Source organism: Anomaloglossus baeobatrachus, chromosome 12 (assembly GCF_048569485.1).
Source record: "Anomaloglossus baeobatrachus isolate aAnoBae1 chromosome 12, aAnoBae1.hap1, whole genome shotgun sequence".
NCBI classification, from domain to species: domain Eukaryota; kingdom Metazoa; phylum Chordata; class Amphibia; order Anura; family Aromobatidae; genus Anomaloglossus; species Anomaloglossus baeobatrachus.
The window spans coordinates 62,110,787-62,127,423 of NC_134364.1; the positions used below are offsets into that span (position 1 = coordinate 62,110,787).

Here is a 16,637-nt window from a genome sequence, read left to right on the forward strand (position 1 = left end):
GGGGACACAGAGTACCTTCATGTCGCAGGGCCTTGTCCCTGAACGGTACCCAGCTCCGTATCCAGCAGGTTCCATGGGTCTGTGGATGGAGCCCGGCCTCAGGGCTTGTGGGCCGGTAAGATCCCACTTCCTCAGAGCCCCTCAGGGGGATGGGGAAGGAAAACAGCATGTGGGCTCCAGCCTCCGTACCCGCAATGGGTACCTCAACCTTAACAAACACCGCCGACATAAAGTGGGGTGAGAAGGGAGCATGCTGGGGGCCCTAGTATGGGCCCTCTTTTCTTCCATCCGACATAGTCAGCAGCTGCTGCTGACTAAACAGTGGAGCTATGCGTGGATGTCTGACCTCCTTCGCACAAAGCAGAAAACTGGTGAGCCAGTGATCCCACTGGGGGTGTATAGCCAGAAGGGGAGGGGCCTTACACTTTTTAGTGTAATGCTTTGTGTGGCCTCCGGAGGCAGTGCTATACACCCAATCGTCTGGGTCTCCCAATGGAGCGCCGAAGAAACGAAGATACCCCTTTGATGATGCAGACTTGTCCCAATGGTGCAAGGTACCAAAGGTGGATGTGGCAGTAGCAAAATCCTCCAAAAAAAATCAGCACTGCCTTTCAAGGATATGGGATTTCTGCGAGACCCTCTAGACCGTAAAGCAGACGCCTTCCTGCGTAAAACCTGGGAAGCCTCTGCAGGGGCGCTGAAACCGGCCATTTCCGCAACATGTACAGCCAGGTCACTTTTAGTCTGGCTAGATACCTTAGACAAGCAGACGCGGCCAATTACCTGGCAGATGCTTCTGCTGACTCTGTCCGCCTGGCGGCCCGAGCGGCAGGGTCTTCTAATGCAGCCCGGAGAGCCCTCTGGCTAAAATCGTGGAAAGGGGACACATCCTCAAAATCGAGACTGTGTGCACTTCCCTGTGAGGGTGAGTTCCTCTTTGGTCCTCAGCTGGATGACATACTCACCAAGGCGGGTGATAGTAAAAAGGGGTTCCCTAATGCATTGCTCCTCCTTCTAGGCTCCCGTATCGCAAACGTCGTTTCCAGCCCACCCAACCTGACCGCAGGGATAGATCGGACAACCCCGCCTCTGGGTCCAAAGGGGCCCTGTTCGGAAACCCTTCCTTCCGTAGGAAGTTCCCTAAACAATGATGGGGGGTTTCCGGTGGGAGGCAGACTCCGTTTTTTTGCAACCCATTGGAAAACCATCACTTCCAGCTCCTTTATACTGGATTTGATTTCTCATGGTCTCCGGCTAGAATTCACTTCCCTCCCTCCTCAATTGTTTTGTCTTACACCCACTAGGAGGTCGGAGGGTCAACATAGCGCACTGGTGTCGGCAGTCCTCACTCTGGTAGAAAAGCAGGTTCTTACGCCAGTCCCATTACATGAGAGGGGCCGAGGGTTTTACTCCCCTCTTTTCTTAGTACCAAAGCCTGATGGGTCGTTTCGGACCATAATTAATTTAAAAAAGCTTAATCTCTTTCTAAAATACCGACATTTTAAAATGGAATCCCTCCTGACCACTATAAAATTGCTCTACCCTAATTGCTACATGGCGGTCCTTGATCTCAAAGATGCATATTACCACGTCCCGGTTCACGCACATTATCAGCAGTACTTCCGGGTAGCACTCTCTATGCACAACTCTGTTCACCATTTCCAATTTACGGCCATGCCCTTCGGCGTTTCGCTCGCCCCACGGATTTTCACTAAAGTCATGGCAGAGGTCACTGCTCACCTTCGTGAGCAACAGACTTTCATAATCCCTTATCTAGATGACCTACTGGTTGTGGGTAGCACGGCGGCACAATGTTCTCTCCGTCTCCATAATGCTATGTCGACTCTGGGCCGTCTTGGGTGGCTTTTGAATCTCCAAAAATCTAGACTCACGCCCTCAACTTTTCAGTCTTTCCTAGGCATGCTTCTGGATTCACATCAACAGCGTTGTTATCTCCCAGCAGACAAAATGGCAAAAATCCAGAGGATTGTACGACACGCACAGAATCACAGATCACTCTCTCTCCGCTCCGCCATGTCTCTGTTGGGGTCCCTGACTTCCTGTATCCCCGCTGTCCAATGGGCCCAACTTCACTCCAGACAGCTACAGTGGGAGGTCCTGGCAGCTGCAAGATCCCATCCAGGGTCCCTCGATCGTCCTCTGATATTGACAGACACTGCACGTGCGTCCCTGACTTGGTGGCTTCGGGAAGAGAACTTAACCAAGGGGAAGGAATGGCATGTTCACCCCACCAGTGTCCTCACGACGGACGCCAGTCCCTGGGGGTGGGGAGCTCACCCGGGGGACTCTATGACCCAAGGTCTTTGGTCCCGGCAAGAGTCAACCGCGTCCTCCAACCGGAAAGAACTCATGGCGGTCTCTCAGGCCCTGATGTCGTTTCTTCACCTCCTCAGGGGAACCCATGTACGGCTTTGTACGGACAATCAGACGGTAGTCGCATACATCAACCACCAAGGGGGGACGAGGTCGTCTTCCCTCATGTCCACGGCGGTTCACCTATTGGAACTTGCCGAGACTCATCTATTGTCCCTCTCTGCGGTACACATCCGAGGGGTGGACAATGTCAAGGCGGATTTTCTCAGCCGTCACACTCTCTATCAGGGAGAATGGGTCTTGCATCGGGAAGGGTTTGCTCAAATCATACAGTACTGGGGCCTCCCGGTTATAGATTTGTTTGCTACCAAAAAGACAACAGGCAGTTGAAACAGTTTGGATCCCTGAACAGGGCAGATCAGCCGACAGTCCTGGATGCCCTTCAGGTTCCCTGGCAGTACAGCCTTGCTTATGCCTTTCCTCCCATAATTCTTCTGCCAACGGTCCTTCAGAAAATCAGGGAAGATCAGGCTCGCATTCTCCTTATCGCTCCCTTCTGGCCCAGGCGTCCCTGGTTCTCCCTCCTGAGACATATGTCAGTGACGGACCCCTGGGTTCTCCCATCCAGACCAGATCTCCTGTCACAGGGGCCTTTCCTGCATCCACGCGTCAAGGGACTCCTCTTGACGGCATGGAATTTGAAAGGGCGTTACTAGACTCCCGGGGGTTTTCCAGTCGCCTGGTGGATACCTTGCTGCAGAGTAGAAAACCGGTGACTACCCGTCAGTATGGTCGGGTATGGAAACGGTTCCTTGTCTCCTTCCCTGATGCCTCACCTTCTGTGGTCCCGATTTCTTCTATTCTGGAGTTTCTCCAGTCTGGGCGGGATCTGGGTCTGTCAGTCAGTACCCTTAAAGTTCATGTGTCTGCTCTGGGCGCCCTCTATAATTCAAATATAGCTGGGGATAGGTGGGTCATGCGTTTCATCAAGGCCTGTGACCGAGGTCAGCCGCTTCGTCTTACCTGCCCGCCCCCCTGGGATCTCACTCTCGTTCTGGATTCCCTAACCCGTCCACCCTTTGAACCACTCACCTCGGCGTCTGACAAATTGCTGTCCTTTAAAACCTGCCTCTTAGTTGCACTCACTTCGGCCCGTCGTGTTAGTGATCTTCAGGCTCTTTCTGTAGATCCTCCTTTTCTTAGGATCTTTCCAGATCATATTGTTCTCAAAACGGACCCGGCTTATTTGCCTAAAGTAGCTTCACAGTTTCACCGGAATGCAGAAATCATCCTTCCTTCTTTCCTGTCCCTACCACACCGGAGGAATGCCGGTTTCACACACTAGACGTCAGGGAAACTATTCTAGCATATATCTCTAAGACAGCCCCTTGGCGACAGGATAGGGCTTTGTTTATTGCCTTTCAGGGTTCCAGACGTGGTCGTCAGGTGACGAAGCAGTCCTTGGCCCGATGGATGCGGGATGCCATTTCTGTTGCATATGAGTTGAAACATGAGCCTCTTCCGTCTCCTGTACAGGCTCACTCTACTAGGGCGATGGCTTCATCTTGGGCTGCCATGGCGAATGTCTCCATTGACAGTATTTGTAAGGCTGCCACCTGGTCCTCTCCTACTTTTTACAAGCACTACCGGCTGGACCTTTCTTCCTCCTCAGACCTTGCTTTTGGGAGATCGGTTCTTCAGATGGTGGTCCCTCCCTAAGTGTGTTCTCTCCAAGTCTCTCGTGGGTGCTGTCGAGGCAAAAGGAAAAGACTATTACTTACCGGTAATGGGATTTTCCAGAGTCCACGACAGCACCCTTTACACCCCTACCCTTTTGCTTTTTCACCCTTTGGGTTTGGTTGTTCTATTTTTTCTTGTCTTATTACTAATTCGTGGCGGTTCCTCTCCATTTCTCTGAAACTAACTGATGAGGGAGGGGGACTGCCCCTTTTTATCTGTAGGTTTCCTGTCCTGAAGGGGGCGGATCCCTCTCTCGTGGGTGCTGTCGTGGACTCTGGAAAATCCCATTACCGGTAAGTAATATAGTCTTGTGTCAGCATACAAAATATAATCCTAAATAAGGTTAGGAAAATGTCTCTGTTCAACAAGGAAGGTCTAAGTATGACATGATTGTATAATTATATGCATGGGCAACATGATTATAGATGGAGAGAAACAGGATTGCAATCCAAATTCTATGACTATATACAGTAATGATCCCAACTAAAGTTAAATAACTCAATTTATATAGAGATATGACCTGAGATCACTTTACAAGTTGCAATAAGGTATAACCACTAACAGCCATCCACATTTCAGATGAATAGGGTTTGCAAACATAGTATGCACCACATGTGCACATATAAGGTGCCCAGGACATATGGAGGTACAATGACCTACCCAGAAACCGCTACAGACACTGTGTACACACCGCCCTGCACCTCAAGGTGCCCTGAGGTGCAGGGCGGTGTGTGTACACAGTGTCTGTAGCGGTTTCTGGGTAGGTCATTGTACCTCCATATGTCCTGGGCACCTTATATGTGCACATGTGGTGCATACTATGTTTGCAAACCCTATTCATCTGAAATGTGGATGGCTGTTAGTGGTTATACCTTATTGCAACTTGTAAAGTGATCTCAGGTCATATCTCTATATAAATTGAGTTATTTAACTTTAGTTGGGATCATTACTGTATATAGTCATAGAATTTGGATTGCAATCCTGTTTCTCTCCATCTATAATCATGTTGCCCATGCATATAATTATACAATCATGTCATACTTAGACCTTCCTTGTTGAACAGAGACATTTTCCTAACCTTATTTAGGATTATATTTTGTATGCTGACAAAATTTGGGTTGCAATTATGTTTTTTCCATCTATAATCATGGTGCCCATGTATATAATTATATAATTATGTGATGCTCAGACCGTGTATGTCAAACACGCGCCCCCCTGCGGTTTTTATAAAAAAAAAAAAAAACGTTTTAATTGCACATTCTGTGGCTCTGCCTGCCCTTTTTTGTACCCCCAGATAAATTTTGTATGAATTAAAAAATAAAAAACAAAAAAATATCTATATATTGTATTGAATTTTCATGGTCTTCTGATTACTGTTGAGTATGAGGGTCTTCTTTAGGAATACAATTCGATTTTTGGCGACTCTTCATGAGATTATTATTATAATAATATGGATTTAAGTATTCATTTTCTGTCGTTTTCTCCCCCATCTGCGTAGCCTGTAGCACCCCTAACATGACTACTACGGAGCCCCCCACCGCCCGTAACGAGGACTCGGCCCCCATGCCTGGGTGGGCCTCAGCTCTCTCCCAGTCCGTGGACAACCTAACTAACATGTCTCAATCCTTAGCCTCGGCCATAGATCGTCTGTCCGCCTCCTCCTCTGGAGTCCCCCCGGCGACCCAGAGCGAGTCTGAGCCCACAGCGCCTCCAGCCCGGCAAGGCAGAACCCACAGGAGGTCTAGGAAGCGGTCCCTCTCTGGGTCATCCTCCAGCTCCCCTAGCCCTGCTATGGCCGTCAGAGTATCACGCTCGCCGTCTTCTGCCTCTTCTGCGGCAGCTCCAGATTCGGACCAGGACTCTGCTTCTGACTCAGATCTGGACTCTGAACATATATCCAAGCTGACCGGTATGATGGACAGTCTGGTCATTGCCGTCAGACCCTAGAGGTACAGGATATTGACCCGGCGCCTACCTGTCAATCAGTCCCTTTCAAAAGAGCCAAGAAGCTGCCAAGAAGCTTTGGCAACCACAGGGAGTTTGAGGATATTTTTTCCCAGACAGTGGGAACATCCCGACAAGCGTTTCCAGAAGCGCAAGCGGGCTCAGGTCCTTTATCCCTTTCCACCGGAACTTCTTCAGAAGTGGTCAGTGGCCCCTTCAGTGGATCCTCCGATCTCCCGACTCTCGTCCAGTACCACCCTGCCGCTGTCCGATGGAGCCTCCCTGAAGGATCCCTCGGACAGGACCATAGAATCCTTAGCCAGGTCGGCCTTTGAAACCTCCGGCTCTGCCATCACTCAAGCCTTTGCAACCACCTGGGTTTCCAAGGCTGTCTCCGCCTGGGCAAAGCTCCTTCGGCGTGGTATCCTGGCTGACGCTCCCAGACCAGAGCTGGCAGATCAGATCACTCATGCCGGAAAATATCTAGTCGCTGCGTCCCTTGACTCTGCTGCTTCCGCTGCCCTGGCAGCCGGCAACATTACTGCAACCCGCAGAGCCCTGTGGCTTAAAGCGTGGAACGCGGACTCCGCATCCAAAAAGTCTCTCACCAGTCTTCCCTTTGTCGGTGCCAGGCTCTTCGGAGAAAAGCTGGACAAGATCATCTCTGAGGCTACGGGAGGCAAGAGTACCTTCCTCCCCCAACAGAGGACCCCTCGTGCCCCTCCAAAGCGGCAGCCTTTTCCCTTTCGCCCCTTTCGTCAATTCTCCACCAACACCAACTCACGTCGGGAGCGGTCCCCAGCGCGTCAGGAGAGACGGAAGCCCTCCTTTAAGGCAACACCCCACTGGCGTTCCTGGCGTTCCCGTGGCCAGCAGTCCAAGTCCTCCAGGTCCAGATCCCACAGATTTTCCTCCGCATGACTGGGCTCCCGTCACCGGGTCCCCATCCAGGGTTGGCGGTCATCTCCGCATGTTCAGAAGCACGTGGCTTTCCGTTATAGACGCCTGGGTTCGAGACGTCGTCTCTCACAGCTACAAGATAGTTTTCTTCGCTCCCACGCTCACGCTTCGTCCAGTCCAAACCCCCCAAGGATCCCTCCCTCACAAAGGGCTTCTTCGCAGCCATTCAGGCCATGCGAGACTCTGGGGTCATCATCTCCGTACCCCCTCAAGACAGATTCCGGGGTTTTTATTCAAACCTCTTCGTGGTACCGAAGAAGAATGGCACAGTCCGCCCCATCCTGGATCTCAAGCGCCTCAACAGGCGGGTCTGCCTCCGGCGATTCCGCATGGAGTCTCTGCGCTCAGTGATAGCGTCCATGGAACCAGGGGAGTTCCTTTGCTCGGTGGACATCCAGGACGCCCATCTCCACATCCCGATCTATCCAGCTCAGAGATTCCTACGCTTCATGGTTCAGGGGCAACACTTCCAGTTCACTGCCCTCCCATTCGGGCTCTCGACAGCTCCCAGAGTCTTCACCAAGGTGATGGCTACTGTCATGGCTATTCTTCGAACCCGGGGAATTCTAGCCATCCCGTATCTGGACGACATTTTGAGCAAGGCTCCCTCGGCGGCGGAGTGCCGCGACAGTCTCAACATCACTCTGGATACTCTATCCCGTCTCGGCTGGTTGATCAACAGACCAAAGTCATCTCTGATCCCGACTCAACTCATCTCATTCCTCGGCATGATCTTCGATACAACGCGAGCGAAGGTTCTTCTGCCCAAGGACAAACTCACAGCTATTCTCAGGGCGATTTGGAAGCTCCAACGCGCACCTCGCTGCTCCCTTCGATACTGCATGAGCATTCTCGGGAAGATTGTGGCGTCAATGGAAGCGGTGCCCTACAGTCAATTCCACACTCGCCCCTTCAAGGTCTCCTTCTCGCAGCATGGGACAAGTGCGCTCACTCCCTGGATCGACCAATTGCGATCCCTCCTCGAGTCAGAGAGTCATTGGAATGGTGGAGATGCTCTCCCCTCACCCTCAAAGGGAGATCATTTCTTCCCCTTCGATGGAGGGTCGTCACGACAGGCGCCAGCCTGCTAGGATGGGGGGCCACTTTCCAGGACCTCACAGTTCAGGGTCGCTGGACCGAGCCGGAAACCAAAACTTCCCATCAACATCTTGGAACTCAGATCAGTTCGCCTAGCTCTCTTTCATTGGAAGGCTCTGCTTCGCGGACACCCAGTTCAGGTGCAGTCCGACAATGCAACCACTGTAGCCTACATAAACCATCAAGGCGGAACACGCAGCCGAGCGGCAATGAGAGAGGTATCTCAAATCCTCGACTGGGCCGAACAGAACATCCCAGCGATTTCGGCGGTCCACATCCCGGGCGTGGACAATTGGGCCGCCAACTTCCTCAGCCGAGAGGGCCTCGGCGCAGGAGAGTGGTCCATCAATCCCAGAATCTTCCAGCAGATCTGTTCCAGGTGGGGGACCCCCGACGTGGATCTCCTGGCCTCCAGGTGGAATCACAAGGTCCCCCAGTTCGTCTCCAGGGCAAGAGACCCACTAGCGCTCGCAACGGACGCCCTAGCGATCCCCTGGTCGCAGTTCTCTCTGCCGTACCTCTTCCCTCCACTTCCGCTTATACCCAAGCTAGTCAAGAAGATCAAGGCGGAGGGAGTTCCGGTGATTCTCGTGGCCCCAGATTGGCCTCGTCACCCGTGGTACGCAGAGCTCGTGCACCTTCTCGCCGACGTTCCGTGGAGACTTCCAGACGTCCAGGACCTTCTCACTCAAGGGCCTTTTCTTCACCAGAATTCACAGTCGCTCAATTTAACGGCATGACTGTTGAAGCCGCAGTACTAACTTCCGTCGGATTCTCAGAAAAGGTCGTCCAGACAATGATCAAAGCTCGAAAAAACCAAGGAGAAAAATTGTATGAAAAATACCCTGAATATAAATAAATAAATTGCAAGTGCTTAATAACAGGGTACTTAGCTTTTTACCTTTTTGCAAAAATGTATACACTGTCTCACCTCGTCACGGTGTACCCATCTGAGACAGTCCCTAACCTACTGAAGTTAAAAACATTATCAATACCTGACTTGTGTCATGTCAGAACTCCAATATGGATGGTGGCAAGTGGTTAGCTGTGTCCCAGATAAAATACACAGCAAAGTGAGACGCAATCAGCTGTTCAGTCTCAGTACTAGGAGGGCTGCGCCCCCAACTTGCAACCAAGCAAGAAAACATACAAAAAACACTTTGCTGTGTATTTTATCTGGGACACAGCTAACCACTTGCCACCATCCATATTGTATACACTAAGTACCCTGTTATTAAGCACTTGCAATTTATTTATATTCAGGGTATTTTTCATACAATTTTTCTCCTTGGTTTTTTCTAGTCTTTGTGTTTTTTGAATGATCAAAGCTCGGAAGCCTTCCTCTTCCCGCATTTACCACCGGACGTGGAAGGCCTATTTCCACTGGTGTGAAGCTAACCAGGTCACAGCCATGACCTTCTCCTTGCTAGTTCTGTTGTCATTCCTACAGTCTGCTCTGGATGCTGGATTAGCACTCAAGGGTCAAGTGTCTGCTCTTTCCATTCTCTTTCAAAAGGAGGATTGCCTCTCGCCCACAGGTTCGCACATTCATTCAGGGGGCCGCGCATGCGGCGCCCCCCCGTTCAACCTCCGGTGGAGCCCTGGGACCTCAACCTGGTTCTGTCTGTTCTCCAGCATTCCCCCTTCGAACCTATGCAGGAGATGTCCCTCACGTTCCTCTCTTGGAAGGTCGCCTTAGTTGCCATCACGTCAATCAGGTGGGTATCTGAACTAGCGGCGCTTTCCTGCCGCTCTCCATATCTTGTCTTCCACCAGGATAAGGTAGTCCTCCGTCCGGTTCCGTCCTTTCTGCCCAAGGTGGTTTCCTCTTTCCATCTTAACGAGGACATTGTTCTCCCCTCCTTTTGATCGAATCCTTCGCACCCTCGTGAGATTCTTCTCCACAAGCTGGACTTTGTCAGAGCTCTCCGCTTGTACATTTCCAGGACCTCTCAATTCAGACGGTCGGATTCCCTTTTTGTACTTCCGTCTGGCCCGCGCAGAGGCCTACCTGCCTCCAAGTCCTCCATTGCGCGATGGATTCGCTCTGCCGTACTGGAAGCCTACCGGGTAAGAGGGAGAACGCGCCCACTCAGGATTACGGCCCATTCCACCAGGGCGGTGGGAGCCTCGTGGGCGGTCCGTCACCACGCTCCAGCGTCGCAGCTTTATAAAGCGGCCACCTGGTCTTCGCTCCACACTTTCACAAAGTTCTACAGGGTCCACACTTTCGCATCCTCCGATGCGAGCCTCGGTAGACGAGTTCTGCAGGCTGCAGGGGACCGAGGTCAGCCCTGAGAGTAACATCAGACCCACCCGTGGGACTGCTTTAGGACGTCCCATGGTCTCTGTGTCCCCCAATGAAGCGTTAAAGAAAAGTAGATTTTGGGTACTCACCGTAAAATCTTTCTTGGAGCCTTCATTGGGGGACACAGCACCCGCCCTTGTGTTGGACATATGTTACTGTTCAATGTTTCTGTTGAATGTTGAGTTTAATGTCCACTTCTGTACGATTGTTCGTTTTTTCTACTGTTGTCTCCTATTGCTTTCTCACTGAGGTACAATTGCCTGTTGGTGGGTATATACTGCATAGGAGGAGTTTTCCTTGTTTTGCTTAGTGTCGCCTCCTAGTGGCAGCAGCATACAACCCATGGTCTCTGTGTCCTCCAATGAAGGCTCCAAGAAAGATTTTACGGTGAGTACCCAAAATCTACTTTTTTTTTAATTAAACAACCCCCATAAGACTTTATTAAAACAGACAACCCGATCCCTCCATTTTCTCTCTCTCTCTATTACACATAGACATATACATATACACACACACACACACACACACACACACACACACACACACACCTAGATGAGAGGAAATGTGTATTGTATGTGCACTGCGGCTCCATAAAATCAGGGGTCAGTAACTCGCACTTCAGTTGTCACTTGCAACAGTCAAGACTTGCTGATAGGTTGCAGACCCCATATGGGATGGGAGTGTCAGTTGGCAGACAACCTTATGGCATCTGGCTGCAGAAGGTCGCTGCGTTTGGCTGCACAAACTGCTGCTTAATACTCCATCCTTTCCACTGTGGTGTAAATGGAGTAGTGTGTATTTTCTGTTAGGGTTTACACTTTCCTCTTTAGGACCCTGCAGAGATCTTTTTCCCTTCAGCTGCTGATCATTGTCCCTCACCTTCTGTGTCTTTATATTACTGCATTTTCCCTTTAGGCTAGGTTCGCACACTGCATTTTTTTGACGCTGCGTTTTTGGCCGCTAAAAACGCACAAAAACGCACCTGCGTCGAAAAAATGCGTCAAAAAACGCATGCGTTTTTACCGCGATTTGGTGCGTTTTTGATCTCTGCGTTTTGCTGCTTCTTTCCAATGCATTGCATGGGGGGAAAAACGCAGAAAAACACAGGAAAGAATTGACATGTCCATTTATTTTTCCAAGCTCAAAAACGCAGCTTAAAAAAAAAAAAAAAAAAAAAACAGTTGTGTGCGGACAGCAAAATTGAAAACTCAGACTTTGCTGGGGAAGCAAAGTCATGCAGTTTTGAGGCCAAAACCGCACCAGAAAAATGCGCAAAAACGCCGCGAAAAAAACGCACTGTGCGCACATAGCCTTATGTTGCGGGTGATAGAGTTAAGTTTCTATACAGTTTTGATTGCAAACAGTCGGCTTGTAATCATCTGGAGAAACTTTGTTTTATGTTGCTGTTCCTCTCCCTAAGGCTATGTTCACACAGGGCGTTTTAGGTGGTTTTTTTTTTAGCTGCAGATTTGCCTTGGTTTTATGCAAATCCATGCTAATAGAAAGCTGCTTTTTACAGTACCAGCAAAGTCTGAGATTTCGGAAATCTCATGCACACACAAACACCTGCAGATTTTCATTTATTTTTACTGTTTTGTCAAATACCTGCGTTTTTTGCTGCAGATTGCAAACAATGAGCATGTCAATTCTTTGCAGCATTTTTACAAACTTTTCTTCATTAATACAACCCATTTTGTAGAAACAAAAAACGCACTAAAGACGCAGATGACTCAAAGGAGATTTTCTGCCACAAGATCAGGTTGTGGTCAGGAAAAACAACTTCCAAAAAAAGCCCTGTGTGAACATACCCTTAGGCTGTGTGCCTTTTCATGCTTTTACGCTGCGTTTTGTACCGCAGCGTAAAAGCATGCGACCTGCTTCCCCAGCACAATCTATGAACATTGTGCATAATCCATCCGCACGTTGAGTTTTTGAACGCAGCGATTCGGCTGCTAAAATATTTTGCCAAATCGCTGCGTTCTAAAAAGCAACATGTCACTTTTGTGCATTCTGGATGCTTTTCCCACTTTGTCTATGGCAGACCAAGCACCCAGAACGCATGAATTCCGCATGCATTATGCTTTCAAAACGCAGTGACTTAAACGCTGCAGAATAGAACGCAGATGTGCGCACATACCCCAAGTCTTCTTGGAGATAAGTTGTTTGCTTTCCCCTGCATGTTCTTTAGGACTTAGTGTGGTTGACCAACTCCAGGGCCAGCCAGGGCCAGGTATCCTGCTCGGCGCACAGGTGCTGAACCTACCTAGGTACGTCAAGGGCCAGCAGAAGGTTTTATTATGGGTCCCAATCTCCCGCTCCCCTTGACACTGGGTCCCCCCTCTCTTTTGCCGTTCACCCAGTATTTCCCCCATATAGTTCCTCCTGCTCTGTGGCCTCTCTTCTAACAGTATCGCACCCTTACAATCTATTCTAAACTCTGCTGCCTGGCTAATCCACCTGTCCCCCCGCTACTCCCCGACCTCTCCTCTCTGCCAATCTCTTCACTGGCTTCCCATTGCCCAACGACTCCAGTTCAAAACACTAACCATGACCTACAAAGCCATCCACAACCTGTCTCCTCCCTACATCTGTGACCTAGTCTCCTGTTACTTACCTGCACGTAACCTTCGATCCTCACAAGATCTCCTTCTCTACTCCCCTCTCATCTCCTCTTCCCACCATCTCATCCAAGATTTCTCCCGTGCCTCCCCCATACTCTGGAATGCTCTGCCTCAACACATCAGACTCTCACCTACCTTGACAAGCTTCAAAAGGAACCTGAAAACCCACCTCTTCAGACAAGCCTACAACCTGCCGTAACCCTGTCTGATTCAGCGCAGCACGACCAGCTCTACCCTAACCTACTGTATCCTCACCTATCCCTTGTAGACTGTGAGCCCTCGCGGGCAGGGACCTCTATCCTCCTGTATCTGTCTATGTCTTGTATTGTATTGTTTATGATTAATGTAATCGTTCCTATTATGTACACCCCTTTCAAATGTAAAGTGCCATGGAATAGATGGCGCTATAAATAATAATAACAATAATATCTAGCGTGACAATCGCACAGGCAGCTCTTTTGTACAGAGTCGTGCACAGCAGTTTATGAAGGACAGATCTGCCAGCGCAAATGTGTTCATCTGAAAGTATCTACCTCATCAATAAAAATGTGGGTAAATTCGGCCAAGCTTTTAGCAGCCACTATCTTCTGCAGGAGAACACCGGTGGTCATGTACATCAGGCGAGTGTCAGCTGATGCCTTTTTCTCCAGGGAGACCTTTAGAGAAGAATGAAAAGAGACTTTGAAATGTGAACGTGAAAACACACACACACACACACACCACGGTTATTAGGCTATGTGCGCACGTTGCGTAATTGCATGCAGTTACGATGCAATCTGCACCGCAGCGTAACTGCATGCGTCCTGCGTCCCCTGCATAATCTATGAAGATTATGCAGGAGCCGTGCGCACGTGGCGTATTAGAGTGCAGCCAGCACTTAGACTGCTGCCCGAAGCGTGTGTTCTAAGAAGTGACATGTCACTTTTCGTGCGCTCTGCCTGCAGGTCACACTCAGTCTATGGGAGGAGCTGCAGTCAGAGCGCATGGAATCTTTTTTTTTTTTTCATTACGGACTGTTTCTGCAGCGATTTGAAGCGCACGCAAGCTGTTCAAATCGCTGCAGAAATTTCTGCAGGGACAGTACGCAACGTGCGCACATAGCCTAAAGTTGTCTTTTTTTACCCCTCTAGTTTCTTTTATTTAGGACCTGAACTGACTCGGGCCATGTGCCATCAACATGGAGGGTGGGGACTTTTAATTCACAATTGTGCAGAAGTTGAGAAATCTCAGTCAGTTTTTAGGTTGTGCGGATCACGTGGTGTTCATATAGGTATAAATGTCAATTTATCCTAATTACACAACAGTCACTTCCAACTTTGCTGCTACTCCGAATTACTATTTCATGTCATCCTGCCAGGTTGTAAATATACTGTAATTATATACTATGGAGCCCAAGGGTACAATAGGAGTGGTACATTTATGGGAGATGCACAAGACGGGACCAGCATCGACCTCGTGGCTCCAGCTTGTACAGATGTCAGTGGAGGGGTCGGGTATGTGCAATTCTCTCTGCTCAGTTGGAAGTTCCAAAAATTGCAAATCAAATTATACATACATACATACATACATACATACATACATACTACCTAGAAATGACATACCTGATAGCCTACTAGCCCGCTCAGAGGCAAATTTCTCTCCCTGCTGATCCATGTGGCAATGCTGCGTGCCGCAATCTTCCTGGGTTGGGTCACGGCTATATTGCAGTAGGCAGCGTGCTGCATGTGATAATCCAGAATATATTGGGGCAGCTGCGTGCTCTTCCCACTTCCAGTTGCTCCGTGTATGATCACAACTGAATTACTCTCAATTAAAGTGATTAACTACAATATATGAAAAAAATAAATGACACTCAGCCACTATCAAAACCATATTTTGCCCCCTTAAAATTAGACACAAAGTCAATCTATGGGCAATGACTTCCCCCCATAACTCAGGAAATACACTCCTACAACTCAACGAAGCACGGGTGTGGGCTTTATAGGAAAATGGAAGATCAGAGCGGCTGTGTGATCTCCTATTTGGCAATGTAACGATCTGACAAAGTGCATGTGTCCTATTAATAAGAATAGTACCTATGCATGATATCTGCCAGGCATCAGGGTGATGCCACAATCACTGTGCCATCCGGCATGACGCTGCACCACTCCACATTCAAGGCCAGATCACATCCTATAACTTCTTAGAGGGAGTCTGCCATGTTTAATCGATATTAAACCACCCACAATGTTTTAAAATTAAAAAAAAAAAAAAAAAAAAAATATCCATTTACCATAAAAAAAAAAAAAAAAAAAAACACACTTGACATGCTTAGTTGAATGCAGTACATACCTTTGATTTCAGTTATAGGGGTGTTTTGCTTGGTTCAGTCACAAAGTCTAATTCAGTCTCGCTCTTTTTTTTTTTTTTTTTTTTTTTTAAACTTAGTCACGCACCCCGCACGACTATGGATTGCCATGACTGGCCCGAAGTCACAGAAATCTCCACAGATTCTCTCTACTGCCCGGGCATGTGCTCTGAATCTAAGTGTACGTTCCCCAGATTCATTTGCGGTGTGTGCATGCTCACATAGGAAGCATGCACACTAAGGCTATGTGCGCACAGTATGAGTTTTCATTTTTGCTTTCTGCACACAGCGTTTATTTTTTTTTCTTTTAGCTGCGTTTTTGTGGTGCCCACAAAAACGCAGCATGTCAATTATTTTTGCGTTTGTCCCTTCATTTTTCACCCATTGAGTTAAATGAGATGTTAAAAAACGCAATGAAAAATGCAAATTGCAAATATAGCTGCATTTTAGTGAGTTTCTATGACTAAAAACGTAGCTATAAAACGCAAGGGGTGGGTAGTACAGTGATGTGTACAGGAAGGGGCATCCTTGTGTTAGTAAACACAGAAGCGTGAATCCTCCCGGTACTGCCACCGCTGCTTCCACATCCCCGTCCTGCGCCATGTCCGGACGGGAGGTGGAAGCAGCTGCAAAATAAAAGTTTACAGGAGAGAAGAAAAAAAAAAAAAATTATATGCCATACTGACCTGTCTACAGACTCCCGACATGTCCGCTCCCAGCTCCTCTTCCCGGTACCGCCACCCCTGCTCCGGCTGTGTGCAGACTCCCGCAACACGTCCGATCAGCAGCAGGTCCTGCAGCTGATCAGCAGATGCGGTCACCTGATGGAATCAGCTGACAGTACAAGTCGAGCAGTGAGGCCGTTTTTTTACCGCCTGGTTGGCTAAACTAACAGCTGATTCTGTCGGACAGACGTCTGTCTGCACAGACGTGTGTAGTTTATTTTTCTTTTTTTTGCACTGATGCATCAGCTGATTGTATAAAAGCCGTTTATTCAATCAGCTGCTGTGTCATGTGATTCAGGCCCTTGAACCTGACACATCTGATCGCTTTGCCTTCCAGCAAACAGATCAGATGATATTTGATCCGGATTGGACATCGTGGGACCCTTGACCCAGGATTACAGAAGGGGGGGGGGGGGGGGGGGGTCTTTATTTCAATAAAGATGGAGTCACTAATTGTGTTGTGTTTTATTTCTAATAAATATATATTTTTCTGTGTGTGTTTTTTTATCTTTACTAGAAATTCATGATGGCCATGTCTAATATTGGCGTGACACCATGAA

General features: G+C 48.9%; 1 protein-coding gene across 2 annotated transcripts in view; it reads right to left on the bottom strand.

The window, feature by feature from the left end:
• The window catches only part of TDRD9 (tudor domain containing 9), a 502,525-nt gene that overhangs the window by 399,330 nt on the left and 86,558 nt on the right, over positions 1 to 16,637 (bottom strand). For both annotated transcript variants that reach the window (XM_075330093.1, XM_075330094.1), the window contains 2 exons: positions 14,607 to 14,828; positions 13,539 to 13,661 (listed from right to left, as the gene is read on the bottom strand). In XM_075330093.1, the coding sequence (XP_075186208.1) occupies positions 13,539 to 13,661; positions 14,607 to 14,828 (345 nt within the window). The remainder of the gene's footprint in view (positions 1 to 13,538; positions 13,662 to 14,606; positions 14,829 to 16,637) is intronic.